Below are 18,812 nucleotides of genomic sequence, written 5' to 3'. Positions count from 1 at the left end.
GTCTTCTTTTACCCTCACATTCAATTACATAAAACAAATTTGAACAAAATAAACAAAAGAAGTTGTTTTATTTTAAAATATTATTTAAAAATAATTTTTTAAGCCTTTTCTTTATAAATCAGTCCAAAAGGAATAAAAATATGAAAGACTTTTTAATAAAAAAAAATTACCTCAAAACCTCAGGCTGCAGCCTTTTTAGCTAAGAGTTAAACCGTTACTTTAAGAAAATTACTTTGAAATAAATTCTTTAAAAAAAATAAATATTAATATTTATTTGATAGGTATAATCAAATTAAATTAAATAATTCAAATTAAATTAAATATTCCATCAAAAATTATTTATATACGCGTGAAATAAATTAATGCCGTTAAGTCCGTTAAAAAATTAAGTCACATGTTTTACATGCAACATATTTACTAAATAAATATCATCCTAATTATATGTTTGAATTATGAGATAATAAATTACCATCTTAAAATACCATTAAAAAATATCAAAAGAAGCAAAAAAAAATTATTTTTTTTTTAATTTGAAATTAATGTTTAAATAAAATGATGCGTGAAACATCATACTAATTGGACGTTTAGTTAAACAAAACCCTACATTATTACCCTTTTTGGCACAAAAATTACACAAAACAATGGTAAATCGTAGCAAAAAAAATGTTCAATTTCTTTTTTTTTTCAAACAAGCAACCTTGACACCTGAATATGACCCGTAAGTGCGAACATATACCCATTATTATTTTTTACTATGCAACACATTCGCCCTATATTAACATTTTTGAGTATATATTTATGTGTATTTTGAAAAAATGAATTACTCTATTGCTAGGAGCGATTGACAGAAATGTATGTTGAAAATCATCGTTATTTAGCAGTGCTATTCAAAAATGTGTATTTTAATTGTGAATATTAATATTTGAGGAAAATAGTCGCTTAGTTGGATACGGCAGCTTTGAGCTGCACGCGATCCGTTAAAACTCATAATTTCTCCCTCCAAATAATCAGCGGGACTATGTTAGGCTTCAATAGAGAATATTGTTACTTGCAATTGCTGTGTGAAAAGTACCGCGATATTATATACCATTGTTCGGCTTGCAATTTGTTCATTTACAAAAATAACACTTAGACATCAACATCTTAGCAGGACAATTTTTTCCGTTATTTTGTGCGGGATTATGATTTTAAAAAAATAAAACAAAAATAATTTCCTTGTTTTTTTTTTACAAAGAACGAAAGGACAGTGAAATGCTTAGTTTAAAATTTAATATTTTTGTGATTATTATTTTTTTAGTTCTTACATTTGTAAATATCACATATTCAGAAGAATTAGTGGTGAGAAATTTTTTTTTTCTAAAAAGTTCTAAGAGTGTTTTAAAAATTATTTTCAAAAAATGTGTTTGAAAAAAATAATTTTTACAGTTAAGACAAATCAAAAGTGATGGATATGTGCCAAAAACTTACAAAGTGAAGACACAAGATGGATGGACTCTCCGTCTGGTGCGCATTAAATCAAGAAATTCTTATTTCAAGCCACGTGGAGTGGTTTTTATGATGCATTGTCTCATGTGTAGTTGTGGATGTTTTATTTCCAATGCAAATCAGAGCTTAGCTTATAACTTTGTAAATAAAGGCTATGATGTGTGGATGGGTAACGCACGTGGAACACGATTCTCCCAATTTCACAACAAGTACACGACGGATGACCCTGAATATTGGAACTACAGGTAAGATGACACGAATATAATGAAAGATTTTTTCAAAATAAAATAATATTTTTGGACATCAAATTTTCCGCATAGTCATTATTCATGATTTAAATCGGGCGTTCACGCTTTACACTTCAATTAAACATTATGCAACAACATAAAAATTACAATAATCATCTTTCAATTAAATGAGTTATTACAATTATATGCGAATTATATTTTCTCATAAAATTGAAACAAATGCACTCCATTTTAGTCTTCACGAAATCGGGTCTATTGATGTGCCAACAATGATGGAATTTGTTTTGCAAAAGACAAATGTGGCCAAGTTGCAGTATGTGGGTCACTCGCAGGGAGGTGCCTTGTTTATGATTATGGCAGCGACGAAGCCTAAGCTAATAAATCGCGTGAAAGCGGCATTCTTACTGGCACCAGCGATGGTGATAGGAGGATCTTTTAGCACTCTTATCAAAATCGGATATATTTTTGCTCCAACAATACAGGAATCCTTTCGATTGATTCACCTGAACGGGATTTTGCTTGATCGAAAAATTTTAGATTCGGCAAAAGAAAAGTAAGTTTTGAAATACTAAATTTTGTTTTATCATAAAGTCTTTGTCTTTTTAGTATTCTGGCTAATCCTAGTGTAGATTACTATTCTAGAGCTTTGTATTTTGCCATCATGGGTCCCAATTCTGGAGAAACTGACATTGTAAGTATTATTTTTTTTTTAATTTTTTTTCAACTTATTGTCCCTTGAGTCATTTGAAATGTCCAAATTCTATTAGAGTAAAAAATTCTTTTTAAAAATATTTTAAGTTTTCATTTTAATTTTGAAAATTTTTTATACTTAGCAAAATTAATATTTAGAAATTGATTTTTTTCTTTAAAAAATATTTTTCACAAAATTTATTTATAATTTTAAATTAAATTTTTGCTCTGATTGAAATTTTAAGTTGGCATATTTTAATTATTTTAAATTTTATTTGATAAAAGTATATCAAAGCTTTAAATGATTTTTTTTTATTTTTCTTAGAATAAATTGTTAAACATGACTGGACTTACTTTTGATTCGATGTCTGTGAAGCAAATCTTTCATTTTTACCAATTTTATAAAACTGGAAAGTTCCAAATGTACGACTATGGGAATTTGTTTGCAAATTTTCGGGAATATGGTTTTTTTCATCCACCTAAATATATAATAAAAAAATTGCCAAAAACCATCATCACTTTTTTCGGGACTGGAGATGCATTAGTAACGTACGAGGTAAAAAAAAATAATATGTTAGCTTAAAATTTTCTACAAAATTTTTTAAATTTCCTTTTAGAATTCAAAGACTTTTCTCAACAAAATTAAGGTCACCAAAAATTACTATTTAAAAAACTGGAATCATTTTGATTTGGTGTTTAGTGATCATGCAAAACAGAGGATTTTTGATAAAATCATGAAGTACTTGTGATAAAGTTGCACTAATATTTACATGAGTGACATTGAACTTGCTTTTTTATGTAAATACTAATTAACATCTGTTTCCATGTAAAATATGTAAAAAATATTTAATAGTTTGAAAAAAAAACACAAAGCATTTGAATTAAAAATACATCAACATATATTTATTGCAACAATTTATTTTTTATTTTCTGTGTTGTTTTCGTCTATTTTTGCACTTTCCATTCCCTCGGTAATTTCATTTTGTACTCGATCCTCTTTCATGGTCTTTGTCAAGGCTTGAATAGCCTCCAGAATTGTATTTGCTCGTTCCTCAATTTGATCCAGAGCGGAATTTATGTTGTCCATATCAGAGTCCAAGACATCGAAGAAGTCTAAAAATTTGCAATTTTTATCAAATTGAAAAATAATAAACAAAACTTGGAAAAACATACCATCATCTTCTTCCTCATTAAAGTCACTCATTTCGGGAATTTTTATTTCATCAATGTTTGGTGCCATGTTTACAGATGCTTCACTTTTGTCTAAACTATTTTCCATTACATTTATTCGCTAATAATACTTTTGAATTCATTGAAAAATATTTTCCTTTTTTCACGTCCTCACATGACTGAGGTGAGTAACGCTGAAACCCAGTGGCATGCCAGTCATTTGCCTGTGAAAATTTAAAAAAATGTCAACAAACGAGGAGATAGGTAATTTTATTTAATTTTACAAGAAATTAAGCATTGGATTGAGATAAAATGATGTTTAATGCAATATTTGAGCCCGTTTTAGTAAAAAATCATTCAAATTCAAACAAAATACTTCATAAATCTACTAGTTTCAAGTGTTCACCGAAGAATGATTTGCAGTTTTTGACAATCACAATTAAATATGCAATTTTAAATTATTTTAGTTTTATTGGAGCGGGTTCTCCTGAAGCTGGGATGTACAGACACGGACGAGCAACTCGAAGCTTCCATCAACAAGTTCTTGGGACCAGTACTCTTGAAGATAGATTCGCCGAATGAGGAGACCCGGAAAAAGGTAAAATTGCATAAAAGTCAAATTATGTTGAATTAATTGCCTAATTTTGTTCCTTTTTCTTCGAAAAGGTGATGGAAATTTTAACACATATCAATAAACGGTTGAAGAGCCGTCCTACCGTTAAAGTTCCTTTGGAAACGATTTTGACGATGTACAAGCAATCGAACTCGAGTTTTCTTTTGGTAATTTTTAACTTTCTTGCAACCAAAATAAATTTTAATTATCGGAAATTTTTAGAATTTTGCGATTATTTACATAATCTTGGGATTCCCGAGAATTGACCATGACAAGTCTGTGGAATTGGTTCCACTTTTGCTGAATTGCTTAGAAGGAAAACCCGAGATTCATCAAGACAAGTTGCTTCATTTGATTCTACCACTGCTTGGAGAATTGAAAATTCCAGCGGAAAAGGTTCAAGAAACTCTTGGTCTGGCAGACAAACCAAACACGAAGAGGCAATTTTTATCTTTGATGCTGGACATGCTTTTGCTTCCTTATGGGTAAAATTTTAAAATAACATTTTCTGTAAATTCTTTAATTTATTTTATTTCTATTTTTTTTAGTGTAACATCAGAATCTGAATTGCCACCCGGTTTCAGTCCCTACTCATTCAAAAGGGCCATAAGTGGAAACTTAAAAGCTGAAGATTTGGAACAATTAAAAAAGGGAATAGTAACTTTTCTTTGTAAAGGTGCCTTTTCCGATTCAGAGGTATTGCCGTTGTTAATTGTGGCTAGTGCTGACACGCGATTTAGCATTGCGACAACTGCGATTCAAGAATTGAGTAAAATTGGCAATTCTTTAGATTGGACAAGTGCTGAGTTAACAGCTCCGCTTTACACGTTGATATCGGGAAATGGATCTAAAATTCCTGATCGGAAGACTACGCCGACAAATACTCGGGTTCGTCAAAAGATGATTCAATATTTGCTTAAATGTCGAGGAGCTGGTTTGAATACTGCCAAGGGGATTCAAGTTATTTTCGAGTCACTCTTTGGAACCAACACAAATCAGAAGAGCAAGGTTTTGGCTTTACAGTTTACGGATGTTTTGATTTTGCAGTAAGTTTTTATTTTAATTATTTTTTTTTTGACATTTCTTAATTATTTTTCAATTTTTTTAGCTCGGACAGAGAACTCATCAAAAAACTGTCTGTTGTTCTTCTAACTGGCTTATCAAAACTTATTGGACCCGAGACGCAAGAGCCTACTGACGTTCAAAATAATGCCTACAACGCCATTGCCCGCTTAGCTACAGTTTGTCCCGATACAATGAACAAGGACGTAAATTTAATTGTGAAATATTTCGAGAATCTTCATCATGCTCCGCCAGAAATGCACAGCTATATTCGAGAAGCACTTGTGGCACTGGCTCAAGCTTTTGCATGGGAGCAAGTCTCGACAACTGAACGCATGGACGTTGATACTCCATCATCGTCATCAGCAACGAGCAATTGTTACTCCTTTACTCCAGACAAAAATCAAATTTTGCTGATTGGATTGTTGGCTGAAAAGGCAGAATCGAAATCTACAATCGTTCAAAATATCGCTAGTGTATTTTTAACGACTTGCTTTCCGGACTACTATGTCCCTGCGAGATATTTATTGTTGATGATCGCTGGATCCAGTCCCATGTTGCATGAAATGGTCACGAGCTACCTCTACGGCAACTCGAAAAAGGACAATATCAATTATGCATATGTGACAACTGTGGACAATCCGACTGCTGCTAATGAAAAACAAACAAATTTACTCACTGCAGAGCAAAGATTCATAATTTTGCCTTCGTTCAAGGAAATGGTGAAGTACGTTCATGAAAAGGCCGAGAAAAAATCGACTATAAGTGAGAAGCATTCTGGAAAAATGCACTTGGCATACACGTACGACATGTTTACCGAAATTTTAGAGTATTTGCGTCTGTGTCTCTGGTTTTCAGCTGGCATCACGGAATATCCGTCAGAGGAAGAGAAAAATAAACGCATCGGACATTACTTGCGCCAATTGTTCGATCAAAACGAAACAAAATATGTTGAAATGTACAACGAACTGACAAAATGCATGGTGATTTCACGAAAAGGTCCCGTCGAGCTTGGTTGTATGTGGGACATGATCGGTGCTGCTCCCGAACTAATTGTGCCATTCAACATTGATTTGTTAGAGCCACTCAAATTTGGATTGGGAGAAATTTCGGAGAACGAAAGAACACTCATTGCTAAAATTTATGGCACAATTTTGGCATACGGAATTTCGGATGACACAGAATTCCACAAATATGTTGATGATTTGTTGCTTTTCCAATCTAGATCGTTTGAAAATCAACATGGATCGATTTTGGGAGTTTCTCATGCCATGTTCAGAAAATTAACGAAATTGAAAAAGGAGAATCGTGTCCGTTTTGAAACTATTTCTAACTGGCCACCATTTGTTCGGACCATTGAGACACTTGTTACGTTACTTGTCAGCCCGCATTATCTCATGTTGAAGGCATCAATTGAAGGGATCGGATTAATTGGATCCGTTTTGCCACTTCCGTTGAAAGAAGAGGAGGAAAATATTCAGCTGGAAGATTGTAAGAAATGCATTTCACGATATTTTTAAGTTTTTTAATTTATGTTTTTCTATTTTAGCTGAAGTTGCTCAATTAACAAAACAATACTTGCTGAAGACGCTTTTTAAAAATCTCCGATCTGCTCATTCACGTGGCCAAATCAGTGAACAAAGTGCTTTGTGTCTTGGATATTTGACAAACGGTGATGAAAAATACTTTACTAAGAAGGTTTTGCAAGGTTTTTTGGATTTGATAAAATTGGTAAGCTCACTTAATTTGTTTTTTATTTCAAAATGGGGCGCTCCAAGTTAATTTTTAACTTTTTGTTCCGTTAGAAAAGTCAAAAATGGAGTAAAATAAAAAAAAAAATAAAATTATACTAAAAATGACTGTTTTTTGGTCAAGACATCAAAAAATATTTAACGAGTATTTCAAAACTTATTTTTGTTTATTTTGCCTCCATTAATTTTGTATGTATGTGACAAAAATTTTAAAATAATTTTTTAATAATTTTTTTAATTTTTTTACAGACGAAAAATCCCTCAATTCATATTGCGATTGCTCAATCCCTCGTCATCACGATGGAAGGGAAATCTATTGTCGATACAACTGAAACTGACGCTGCTAAATATCAAACTAGTGACGAAACATTTGACTGGTTATTGGAAGAAATCATTAAAATCGTGCCGAACCCTCATCCGAATTCGCGTCAGGCCGCGGCATTTTTCTTGTTGGCACTTGTCAAGAATTGTTCCGCACGAGCGCCCATTCAAAAAAGGAGACACATTTTGCAAGATGCATTCATCGATCTTTTATCGGAGGACAACGAGATGGTACAGGATTTGGCATCGCGCGGCTTGGGTCTCATTTATTCGATGTGCGATTCCGGAACTCAAGAACAACTTTCGAACGTTCTTTTGGAAAAACTTACTGGCAACAAAAAACAAGTAATGAAAGTCACAGAAGATACGAAAGTATTTGAAGAAGGAGTTCTAGGAAATGCTCCAACAGGTGGTTCATTGTCAACGTACAAAGAGCTTTGTGCTTTAGCTTCCGATTTGAACCAACCGGAGATGATTTATCAATTTATGCAGCTTGCTAATCACAACGCTACATTTAATAGTAAATTAGGAGCTGCCTTTGGTATCAAATCCATTTCAAAAGTGGCAAAAATCAGCATGCAAGAACATCTTGGAAAAATTGTCCCTCGTTTGTTCCGTTACAAATACGATCCGACACCTAAAATCCAAAACTCGATGATTAGCATCTGGGAGTCGGTCGTGGTGGATTCAAAAGCGACCATCGAAAAATATTATTGGGAAATTTTGGATGATGTTCTCAATAATTTGACGAGCTCTGATTGGAGAACTCGCATGTCGTGCTGCTTGGGAGCTCGGGATTTGATCAAAAGACCACAAGGGCTCAAGTTGCGAAGTGATGATCGAACGCCGAAACCAAGCAATTCAATGGACACAGATATGAGTGTTCCCGAGCCCGAATTACTCTTTTTGTGGCAACAATTGTTCAGAGTGATGGATGACTATCACGAAGGAACGCGGCAAGCAGCTGAGGGTACGGTAAAATTACTTAGCAAGGTTTGTGTGGTAGCAGCATCATCGGGACATGGTAAGAGTGGAATGAATGTGTCGAGTTCAATTTTGCCGTTTATCTTGGAATCGGGAGTAACACACAACGTCGCTGAAATTCGGCAGCTGTCAATTAAAACTGTCTCAGAGTTAATTGAGTCGTCTGGCAGTTTAATTCAGCCCCATTTGGATATTTTGATTCCTTGTTTGCTCAAAGCGACGGGCGAACTGGACAGTGTCAAATTATCGTATCTCTCAAACATGTTCGGATCTGATTCGAGAACTCAAGAAGCTGTTGACACGATCCGGGCAGACATGGCGAAGCAACATCACACCATGGACGCACTCAATAGATGCATCAGATTTGTCGATTATGCGGCATTGGAGAAAATGACACCAGCAATCATCGATATCATGAAAACTACGGTTCAATTAGGCACGAAGGTGGCATGTGCTCATTTTATTTGTCTCGTTAGTGTGCATCTCGGCAACCAAATGACGCCGTTGTCGGGGAAATACTTGTCAGCATGTCTTTCTGGAATTTCCGATAGAAACCCAACGGTGAAGAAATACTATGCAAGTGCCATTGGACATCTCGTGGGAATTGCAAAAGATCAAAGTATTTTGAAACTTTTTGAGAAATTAACAGACGCCTATTTCGATCCCGAGTCAAATAAGGCAAAAGCTATTCCTCTGGTTATTCATGCAATTCACAAAAAATATCCTGAATTGCTAAAAGATTTTTCGGGAGAAATCATTCCGCTAATATTTGTGGCCATTCACGAAGAAGTCACAGAGGAATCTCGTCAAAATGTCGAAAACTGGAAGGATGTCTTTCATGAAGTGAGTGCTGGAGATGTGGGAATCAAGTTTAATCTCGAAAAAATCTGCAATCGGCTAGAACAGTGTTTCCAAAGTCAAGTTTTTACAGTGAAAGCGCAGAGTGCGAGATCCATTAACACCTTGGCTACACGTCTCAACAAGGATTTGTCCGATGACGATAGACGGAAACTAATAAATTTGCTGATAAACAACATCACAGGTCGTACTTACAAAGGAAAGGAGAACATTTTGGAAGCTTTGGCAAGCTTATCGAAACACTGGAAAACGGACGACTCAAATTTGCACATTCGCGTTATCGATGCCGTCATGAAGGAAGCAAGAAAAAAGGAAAATCCCGTTTATAAAACGCACGCTCTCAAAGCTATCGGAAATATTTTGGAAGCATTAGAGGAAGATCGCTTCGAAGAACTCTATAACATGGTGTGGTTCATCATGGACAAAACAAATTTGTCCTTCGATGGAGACGATGATGATGATAATAATACCACAATGACGGCAGACGAGAAGAACAAACAAATGCTAATTTTGGGAAATCTAAAAGAAGCTGTTTGCGAAGCTCTTGGCAAGGCATGGCCACTTAACTCAATCGAGACACAGCAAAAGTATCAACTGATGTTTGCTCAAAAGTGTACAAATTGCTTGCAATCGAATACGCGTCAAGTTCAACTGAGTCTTATGGCAGCACTTGGGAAATTCGTGGAAAAACTACATATTCTCAATGTTTCAGATCAGGTAGATCCACAAGAGAAGAAGGTGAAATTGGACGCAAATGCGAAGGATTTGGATGAAATTATGAGTACTGTCCTAAAAGCTATTACAGATGTGTCAAGTAAGTTATTTTATTTTAAACCGCTTCTAATAAAAATGAGGTCCATTTTTTTCAACATATTGGGGCATGTAAACAAAAAAAAAATTAAGTAGAAATTTTAGTAAAAATTAAAAAAGTTTTTTTTTAAATTATTGATTTATTTCAATTAGAGAACTATTTCGTAAAAAAAAATTTTTTTTGTCAAGTTTTAAATAACCAACAATTTTTTTTTACAAAAATTTATTTTTTAGGAAAAAATATTCATAATGGTTTTGAAATACTATCACAATTACTAATATTAATTTCATTCAATCAGAGTGACAATTAAATTATTTTTTTGTCTCATTTTTTCATGAACTAATTTTTGGGTTTCACTTGGAGCTGAAAAATTAAACCTTTTGAAACTAACAAGGAAATATTTTTATTTTCAGATATTCCTCACTCTGGACTACGAAAAGAGGCTTTAAACATTATATTGTCGTTGTTGAAAAAATTACAGGCGCTAAAAGACTCTAAAAACCATTTAAGTTTAGTAAAACAGACATTTTTGCAAATTTTACCAAATTTCCAAAAAGACAATTCACCCGAGATAAAATGTCGTTTGAAGGAAATTGAGGAAAAAATTAAATAATTTTCTGGTTGATCTTATATTTTAGGTCAACTTGATTAAATTCTAACAAATTAGCATTGATATAAGGCTTTTTCTATGTTAAGGTTTTAATAAATCATTGTACTAACTTATTTAAATTGTTATTTTTTTACGAAAAAAAAAAATGAAAAACCAACCGTCGATGCGGAAAAACGAACTTTAAATTGTACGATAGTTGATAACCGGAAGGAAATTTGTGCGTTTGTGCAAAATTTGTCTCTACGACTGTAGGTATTTTCGATGTAAACCCCCTTTTTATGTATGATGTAAACTATAGTTTCGGTGCAGAACAGCTGTTTTCGGCTTTTCATGGCACGTACAGATCTACACAAATGACAACCTTCATAATTATAGTAGTTTTTCATGCTGCATGTCGACGACGACAACGACTCTCGCATACGGAGGAAAATTTCTCTACAGCACTTGTTCCGTTTTATCTTGTTCAGTCTCTTGCTAGCTTCGCTTCGGTCAATGTCAGTGTTATAATTTTTTTAATCGTGTGCACGACTATGTTGTATATAAATATGTATATGTGATAAATAAAAATTATATCAATAATAATGTACATTTTTCGCTATCCTTTGACTCGTCACAATAATTACATTGACATCGAATCGAACGCATTTCCACAAATTAACTATAATGGGCACAATTTTCTATGTAAAAACCGCGCAACTGAGGAAAAATAAACGGAGAAAATCCAGATTTTAATTGTCATGGAATAAAAAAAAAGTGATACCTGCAATTTTGCGTATAACGTGTATACATTTTTATTTATTTTATGTTGTTTCTCAATGTTAGTGGTACCCTAATTGTAAGCCACAGTTTCCTTTTTGTAAACTCTGTGATATTAAAAATAATGCAAATGCACGTAAAATGCCCCAAAATAACGAAATGAATAATAAATCATTGGTGCGGGCAAAAAAGTGTGATAATTAAATAAGGCGATACACAAACACACATACGGAACCACATCGTAAAATAAAAATTGACGACCAATCAAAATGAGTGATAAAATGGGTGAAAGGTTGCGGAGATTCAGTAAAATTAGTCCGTCGATGGGCAATGCCCAGTTCGGGTATTCAGTGTGTCCGAAATCAGATGACGAATTCTCAAAACCACTTCCGAAAACTCTAGCTATTCCACTGTCAGCAATACAAACTACACCACAACGACATGGAAAAATGGCAGGATATAAAGATGGTTTGTTCGGTGCACTTTTTAAATTATGTATTTGTAATTTCATAGAGTATTTGTTGTTGCTCATTGTTTTTCTGCTGATTATATACTTTTCTTGCTAAAGTTTCTGCGAAGCAAAACGAAGTGCTTTTAAAATTTAATACAAACAACAAGTTCAAGTTTAAGGAAAACATAAAATGCTAAGCATTTTATTTGTCATTCTTTGTATTTTTTTATTATACCTAATAACATTTTGCCATATCCTCAACATGTTATTGTTGATATCGATACTCTTAAAAAAAACATACATAAAATATAATCTTGTGTCTTTCATAAAAAAAATCCTTGAAAACTTGAAAATTTAATCAAATAAATTTATTTATTTGTATTACGAGCGTTCGTTTCCTTATAAAAATTTTGGCTCTTCATACTTTAGAAAATTCCATATCTTGTCAAAAGAAAAATAAATGTACAAGATTATAATCTTTGACGATTTCTTTTGTATTTCTCAAAAAAAGATAATTTGGGTTTACCGCATTGCAGGTCTTTTTTATTTATTTATTTGAAGCTGTAAACATAACTTAATTCAAATTATATCAATGCAATGTTTCATTCGTTAGCACAAACGACACCAAAGCACACATTCCGATGACATGCAATAAAACGAACAATGAACTTGGACTGTTTATCAAGGAAAAAATCACTTTCATTTACTTATTTATTTACACGAAGCGAAATTAGGTTTACAAATAATAGGTGTACTTTATTATAACTATTTATTAGATGTCTGTCTAACGCAATGGTACGAACGCTCATTTCCATACTTTTTTTGACATGTAATAACGCAAAAACGGTAAAAATTAGCGACTTGGTCATAGAGATCGAATTTTTTCATATTTGACTGGAGAAGGTTTTAGTATTAAAATTACACAGAAATTTGTAAGAAATCCAAGAAAAAAAATTTTTTACTCTCGTAAGGAAAAACAATTTTGAAAATTTAATTGCATAGTTCCAAAGACGAATTTTTGCTCTGAAAAATAATAAAAAAAACAAATTTAACGCTATATTGTACTTAATTTAAAAAATAACCAGACGCCTCCACATTTTTTTGGTATTGTTTACTATTTTATTTAATTTATGCTCATTAAACACGTGTCTTAAGGATCCGATCAGTTTTGTTTTTGTTTGGTTCAAGGTTTTCTAACAATAATTTTGTCAACATTTATTCTATATTTAATTTTGAATGACGTCGTTTTATTTATGTATATAATAAATATAATGACAGCGACATACCCAATCCTCTGTATTTACATAAAGGTGAATAATATTAAGAAAAAAAAAATAAAAAGAGAAAATATTAACTGAGAATTTCATTTTCATCTTTTTCACAAACTCATCATTGTACAGACTCTTATTTTATTTAGATCAACATCGCAAAATATTACATTTTTTGTACTATTGGAGCTCTCAGTCTCTGTAAAACTGTCGTGCGTTATTAACTGTGTCGACGAAAATTTGTCAAAAAATTAAAAACGAAAAATAAAATCCTTTAATTTTTCAATATTTTCCAAGAGAAAAAAAAAGAATTAAATCAAAATGAATTTAATGTTTCGCAAAAATTTCCGCGAAGGTGGTGGTGGTGGAGCTAAAAGCACAGCTGGTTTAAAAACTAAAAAAGGCTATCAAGCAAAGAGATCGCGTGATATGGGGATGTCAAATGACGACTATCATTTTCGCACGCACATCTTTTTTAGTGCCACAAAAGGTGGTGGTTTTGGGTATCAGGATACAGTAGAAGGTTAAGAAAAATTTTGATTTATCATGCATCCCCATACTCTGTTACGTCTATATGCAGCATTTAATTAATATTTTAATTAAAAAAATGTATTTTGTGCCACTTTTTGCATGATTTCATAATAATTTAATTAATTTAAAAAATTACGCAGAACGCCAAATAGCTTTGCGAAAAATATTTCGTCTAACGAATTCCATTAAGACCTTTTGTTCGGACACAGTTTACTATATTTTCAAACGTACTACATTCACACGTTAGTGACAAAATTATACTAGCTATAAATAAAAATTATAAGATTCTATAAATACTATTCCCACACAAATTATTATTATTTACATATGCACTCAAAGCTAGTTTGTAAACTATGCCCATTTGCTTGCCGGAAAAGAGTTTCCATAAATTACTTTCTTGTAAATTTTCAACTTTAATTCACGTAGAACTTTTTATTGAGTTTACTACGGAACAAACTCATGAATAACTGATGGAAGTAAAATCAGATACTTAAAAAAATTTTCCTTTTCGTGATTTTTTTTTTATTTTTATCAATATATTGATGTTTGAACAAAAATAAATAATATTCACCACTTGTTCGATAAATGTTAAAGTTGTTCGTAGAAAGGTAGAATTCATGTGATGATTGTAGAAAATGTCGTTGTTTTTGTTTGTTTGGAAGTGGCATTTAGATGCAACTTTTATTACGGCAATCAAATCATAATATATCGTGATATTGAGCTTTTTACAAATCATAGCTTGAATATTTGCCAAGAAAATTTAAAACAATGAAACGAGCCAAAAAGTGGCAAATGGCAAATGTAAAGCTTGTAAAAAAATTAAAAAGAAACATATTCAAAAGTATCTAAAATGAAATGGAGTATATCATACCAAAGCGCATTTCTATCGAAAATAGTGAGATTCTCGTAATTTTTTACAAAAATGTGTTTTTTTTTACTCCGCAACAAGTTGAATACTTTAACCAAACCATGCCACAGTGAAATAATTAACTTCTTGACGATTTAAGTTTTTTTTTTATGAAAAACAGACGTCTTCCAACATTTCTTCAATATTGAGCCATTCATTGAATAATAAAATTTTAATAACTGCGCAGCTAAACGATTTTTTTTTGTTATAATCAAGCAGAGTAATAATAAAATTAATGCTACAAAGTTTCGTCATTTTTTTTGAAACAAAGTTAATAATAAAAAAAATAATAATGGTAATGTTTTGCGATAACAAAGTGATTAAAATCAGAGCCATACTATTATTTTGAAAGCTTCTAGGGTGTGCATTTGATTTTTGCTGAAATTTCTAACAACATGATATAAATCTCGGGGGACCTCCTTCACATAGCCTTCATTTGTAATCGTATAAAAGTAGATTCAAATTTCTCCATTGCCTAATTTTACAGAAAAATGTGGGCCATTGGCCGGTGCTTTAGAAAATTATTCGGATACTACCACGCACCAGTTTGAGTATGATGCACCTCAGCCTTTAGTTGACCGTAGTAGAACGTCTGATCATGCTATGCTAAGTGATTTTCAATGGGCGAATAATAGAAGTCAAACGCCTTTATTTGAAGCTGCCAGGCCAGGTTTGATTTTTTTTGTTGTTGTGTGTTTCAAACATAAAAAAAAACTTGCACGAAACAATGCTATGATTAACATTAACGTGCAACTCTAATGTAAATATATGTAAAAATTAATGGTTTTTCAACACGATATGTCACCAAAATGTGATTTTCCAAATCTAGCCTAAAAAAACTTAATAAAAAGCCAAAATTGACAACAACAACAAAACTCTTATGCTATTTCTCATATAAGTATCCCAAGCTATTCTTTTGAACAAACTCTTGATACTTAATAGTAAATGTTGGTGCAGGTAGTAACGGAAATAAGGCCACAGGATTTGTCAGTTCCCGGAGTGAACCGATTTCATTGACGGCTCTAGAGAAGGATTGTTTCATCATACCATTCAATGCCATTGACAGATTTCTGCCAGCCGGAGTGCCAGTAAGTCTTTTTTTTTTAAATTAGCTCAAATAAAAAATTTAAATATTTTGTTTTTAAATACAGCTTCCACCGCCAATAGATTCAACAGATACGAAACAGGGTCCACTCAATGTTCTGGAAGTGTCAGATCCAAAATTGTGTATATTAGCACATTTGATGTCAACGTATGAGCCAATAGAGCCCGTTCTGGAGTCTCCGTTAATACATCCAATCCACAAACAACGCATTGCTGCATCAGAATTACTACACGAAGTAAATATGAATTAATTTTTTTTTCTATTTAAGATCCTTCCAAATGAAAGTTAATATTATCTAATGTTCCATTTTAGATTCTAAAATACAAACAATAAAAAAGTTCATTAGATTCTAAATTATGACAATAATCATTGATTTTTACGTTACGTTACATTTCAGTAAAAAATCGAATTAAGAAACTTTTTTTCAATTTTTTTTTACCTAAACTATTGGATTTTATTTCATTTCATTTTATTTTAGTCATTACAAGAGTTTAATTTGGATTGGAATGACTTTATTTAAAATTTTTATTAAATTTCTTAAATTAACCAACATAAATATTTCGTAGATACAACAAGGAAACAATGCGTTAGGTGGAATGCTACTTGCCAACATGGAACGGACGGGTAAAAATTTCACTATCCCTTTATCTTAAATTAAGTAATTAAATCTGGTTTTTATTCGTTCTTTCAGCTGAGTTTCCATTCATTAGTTATTATGTAATCAATACTCAACAAACGGATCCCAATAGGTAATAAAATAGCAATTAGGCCTCTCTATATTTATTTCTAACTTTTTGTCTCAATAGTTTTTCATTAAATTAAGCTCAAAAAATTTCAAGTAAGAACATTAAAAAATAAAACACAATTTCTGAAAAACATTCTTGAAATTTTCAATTTTAATCTAATTTTCGACTCTTAAAAGTGAGAAAAAGGACAAAAAGTTAAAAAATAAATTTAAAGCGACCTCAAAGTGAATTTAAAATATTAATATGAAATTATTTTTGAGCAGTTTTTACACGGGTGTCAGAGTAAAATCACTGGCAAAGTTTGAACCGAAGGTAAATTACACAAAAACTTTTCCAAATATTAACAAAATACTTACTTTTACATCTCAAAGGTAACAAGATACACTGCTGCCCACACACTGGATTTATACTCGGAAGTAGCGAGTATTTGCAGACCGCCACTTTGTCTCAGTCAAAACGAATTGGGAAACTTTAAAAAATCTCTCACGCCTTCCACTGGCTACATAATAAGCGTTTTCAAGGTAAACTTAAGACTTTTAAATAAATTGTTTTTTTTTTATATAATTTTTGTTTTTTCAAAGGTATTCGAAGGAGATGATGGAGAACGATTTGAACGAAATTGGCTATTTTGGACAGGAGCTCGTTCAATGTACAGGTGAGTTTTCAAAGATTCTGTTGGTTTTGAAATACAAATTAATTATTTTTTTTAATTTTAGATACTTGCCACGCAGTGTAAACCTCAGAAAAATAACGTTACACAAGTCGGCATCGGCGAAAGGCGACAAAATGTATTTGTTAATTTGTGAATGTGCGGACTTGTTGAAGAATTTGAATGGAGCTGCCGTATTGATTCCTACACTAAGATCCCGTTTATGCGGATACACTGGTTTATATAAACCAATACAAACTTTTTAAACTAAGTAGGAATTTTATCGCTTTTTTACATAAATACAACTATAGACTTTATTGCATATACTTATACATAGTTTTTAAACAAACTCTATACAAAAAATTACGATCATCAAGTTAGAAGAGTTGTGAAATCTTTGAAAAAAAAAATCGCTAAATAAGGCACCTAATCAATAAGTAGGATTAAACACTGAGCGAAAAATGCAAGCTTTTACAAAGACAACTTCTTTTTCTCAGTATACCATACAAAATATACATAAAGTATAAATTAATCCTCTCTTCTTCCTTCGATATTTATAAATAAGAACACTTGCGTGAAAAGTTAAGTCTTTCTTTTTCGATTTTCAAGTGGTTTCTTAGCGTAAAAAATAACTAGTATCTTAAATAATTACAGGAATAATAAATTGAAATTTAGTTTAATTTTACGTACGACTGTTATTTGCTCAAATAACTTAAAAATTCACAAAAATTAAGTTTAATTTTTTTTTATAGATAGGTTACTTATTACGAAAAGCCTTATATATAAATATATTTACATAAATTAATGCCGTAGAATGGAATTGTTTGAAGAAAAAATCTCATATTTTACTGCCTGACAACAACATTTTCGGTCATTCACTTTTTATCTAATGGCAAAAAAAAATTTATCCAATATTTTAATAAGATTTTTAGATACGATAATATTTAGATTAGTAGTACTGTGATAATTTTCAAATCTTTAAATTTAAAAGTTTGAAGTCAAATTAAGTAGATTACGAAAAATATAGCAAAAACACTTTTTAATAATAAAATATGGAACAAAAAAAAAGAACAATCGGTCTATAAAGTTTTCCTTCTGCTTATTGGCTAAGCTACAAAATACGATACATAAAAATTATAGTCTTAAAAAAAACTTGCGTTGGAAAATATAAATTTACAAAATCTAATCATCATGTAGAATAGACGGATCAATTTTTATGATTATCACTAGTATGTATCTAGAGGAATTTTACAACGTTTAACAAAAACTACTTCTAACTCATTAATGAATTTAATTGTTGACTGCTCTGATATATAAAACGTTGGACCTACCTACATAAAGAATGCCAGTGGAAACGAAATTAAGAAATTACTCTTACGCCTAAAAAAATATTTCTCATGTACTTTCGTTTAATTGCAAAAATATATAAATAAAATTAAAAATTTTACACTAAACCTATTTATTCTGTAAAAATATTTCAAAACAAACAAAAAAAAATCCGTCATGATCATACATCTTAAAAAAATTATTCTAAATATTTGCACCACTTCCTAAGTTTTTATTCATGAGAATATAAAAAGAATAATAAAAAATTATGTTTAATAAGCGAAAACTGTGTTTCATTAAATTCGACTGAATTTGGTACTGAGATATCAATTAAAATAAACTACAAATTTTTACTTTAAAATGTGAACTATTTTATTTTATAACATAATTTGACTTAAAAGCCCTTCTAATCTCCCTTTCTACCCCGAAATCTGATTCTGTTGTCCAACTAAAAATGAAAAAAAAACTTT

The 18,812-nt window shown here is 31.6% G+C and overlaps 3 protein-coding genes and 1 long non-coding RNA gene across 4 annotated transcripts; 3 read left to right on the top strand and 1 right to left on the bottom strand.

The window, feature by feature from the left end:
- The first annotated feature begins 1,557 nt into the window (after window positions 1-1,557).
- Window positions 1,558-2,575, top strand: LOC134837451 (lipase 3-like). Its single transcript, XM_063852826.1, has 4 exons — window positions 1,558-1,730; window positions 1,969-2,286; window positions 2,340-2,424; window positions 2,567-2,575. Exons 1-4 carry the CDS (start codon window positions 1,558-1,560, stop codon window positions 2,573-2,575), a joined length of 585 nt encoding a protein of 194 aa, XP_063708896.1.
- Window positions 2,576-3,297: 722 nt separating this feature from the next.
- Window positions 3,298-3,779, bottom strand: LOC134828165 (uncharacterized). The gene is made up of 2 exons (XR_010161851.1): window positions 3,597-3,779; window positions 3,298-3,536 (listed from the first exon to the last, which is right to left on the bottom strand). It is a non-coding gene; the product is annotated as an uncharacterized LOC134828165 (long non-coding RNA).
- Window positions 3,780-3,827: 48 nt separating this feature from the next.
- LOC134828164 (proteasome-associated protein ECM29 homolog) lies at window positions 3,828-10,837 on the top strand. The gene is made up of 9 exons (XM_063841157.1): window positions 3,828-3,857; window positions 4,061-4,191; window positions 4,260-4,373; window positions 4,429-4,691; window positions 4,755-5,252; window positions 5,315-6,759; window positions 6,818-6,999; window positions 7,269-9,996; window positions 10,407-10,837. Exons 1-9 carry the CDS (start codon window positions 3,836-3,838, stop codon window positions 10,604-10,606), a joined length of 5,583 nt encoding a protein of 1,860 aa, XP_063697227.1. The 5' UTR covers window positions 3,828-3,835; the 3' UTR covers window positions 10,607-10,837.
- Window positions 10,838-11,115: 278 nt separating this feature from the next.
- On the top strand, window positions 11,116-17,533 carry LOC134838224 (uncharacterized). The gene is made up of 9 exons (XM_063853704.1): window positions 11,116-11,827; window positions 15,459-15,604; window positions 15,668-15,856; window positions 16,188-16,245; window positions 16,313-16,370; window positions 16,631-16,679; window positions 16,739-16,888; window positions 16,949-17,022; window positions 17,084-17,533. The coding sequence occupies exons 1-9, from the start codon at window positions 11,629-11,631 to the stop codon at window positions 17,280-17,282; spliced, it is 1,122 nt and encodes a 373-aa protein (XP_063709774.1). The 5' UTR covers window positions 11,116-11,628; the 3' UTR covers window positions 17,283-17,533.
- The last annotated feature ends 1,279 nt before the right edge of the window (window positions 17,534-18,812 follow it).

Source organism: Culicoides brevitarsis, chromosome 1 (assembly GCF_036172545.1).
Source record: "Culicoides brevitarsis isolate CSIRO-B50_1 chromosome 1, AGI_CSIRO_Cbre_v1, whole genome shotgun sequence".
Taxonomy (NCBI): Eukaryota; Metazoa; Arthropoda; class Insecta; order Diptera; family Ceratopogonidae; genus Culicoides; species Culicoides brevitarsis.
This window is presented reverse-complemented; position numbering and strand designations above follow the sequence as displayed.

Coding starts and splice junctions, on each gene's coding strand:
- LOC134838224 (XM_063853704.1), top strand. CDS start 11,629: ATGAGTGATAAAATGGGTGAAAGGTTGCGGAGATTCAGTAAAATTAGT. Junction 16,371..16,630: donor CAACAAACGGATCCCAATAG/GTAATAAAATAG, acceptor ATTTTTGAGCAG/TTTTTACACGGGTGTCAGAG. Junction 16,889..16,948: donor ACATAATAAGCGTTTTCAAG/GTAAACTTAAGA, acceptor GTTTTTTCAAAG/GTATTCGAAGGAGATGATGG.
- LOC134828164 (XM_063841157.1), top strand. CDS start 3,836: ATGTCAACAAACGAGGAGATAG. Junction 4,374..4,428: donor CGAACTCGAGTTTTCTTTTG/GTAATTTTTAAC, acceptor GGAAATTTTTAG/AATTTTGCGATTATTTACAT. Junction 9,997..10,406: donor AGCTATTACAGATGTGTCAA/GTAAGTTATTTT, acceptor TTTTATTTTCAG/ATATTCCTCACTCTGGACTA.
- LOC134837451 (XM_063852826.1), top strand. CDS start 1,558: ATGCATTGTCTCATGTGTAGTTGTGGATGTTTTATTTCCAATGCAAAT. Junction 1,731..1,968: donor CCTGAATATTGGAACTACAG/GTAAGATGACAC, acceptor ACTCCATTTTAG/TCTTCACGAAATCGGGTCTA. Junction 2,287..2,339: donor TTAGATTCGGCAAAAGAAAA/GTAAGTTTTGAA, acceptor TTGTCTTTTTAG/TATTCTGGCTAATCCTAGTG.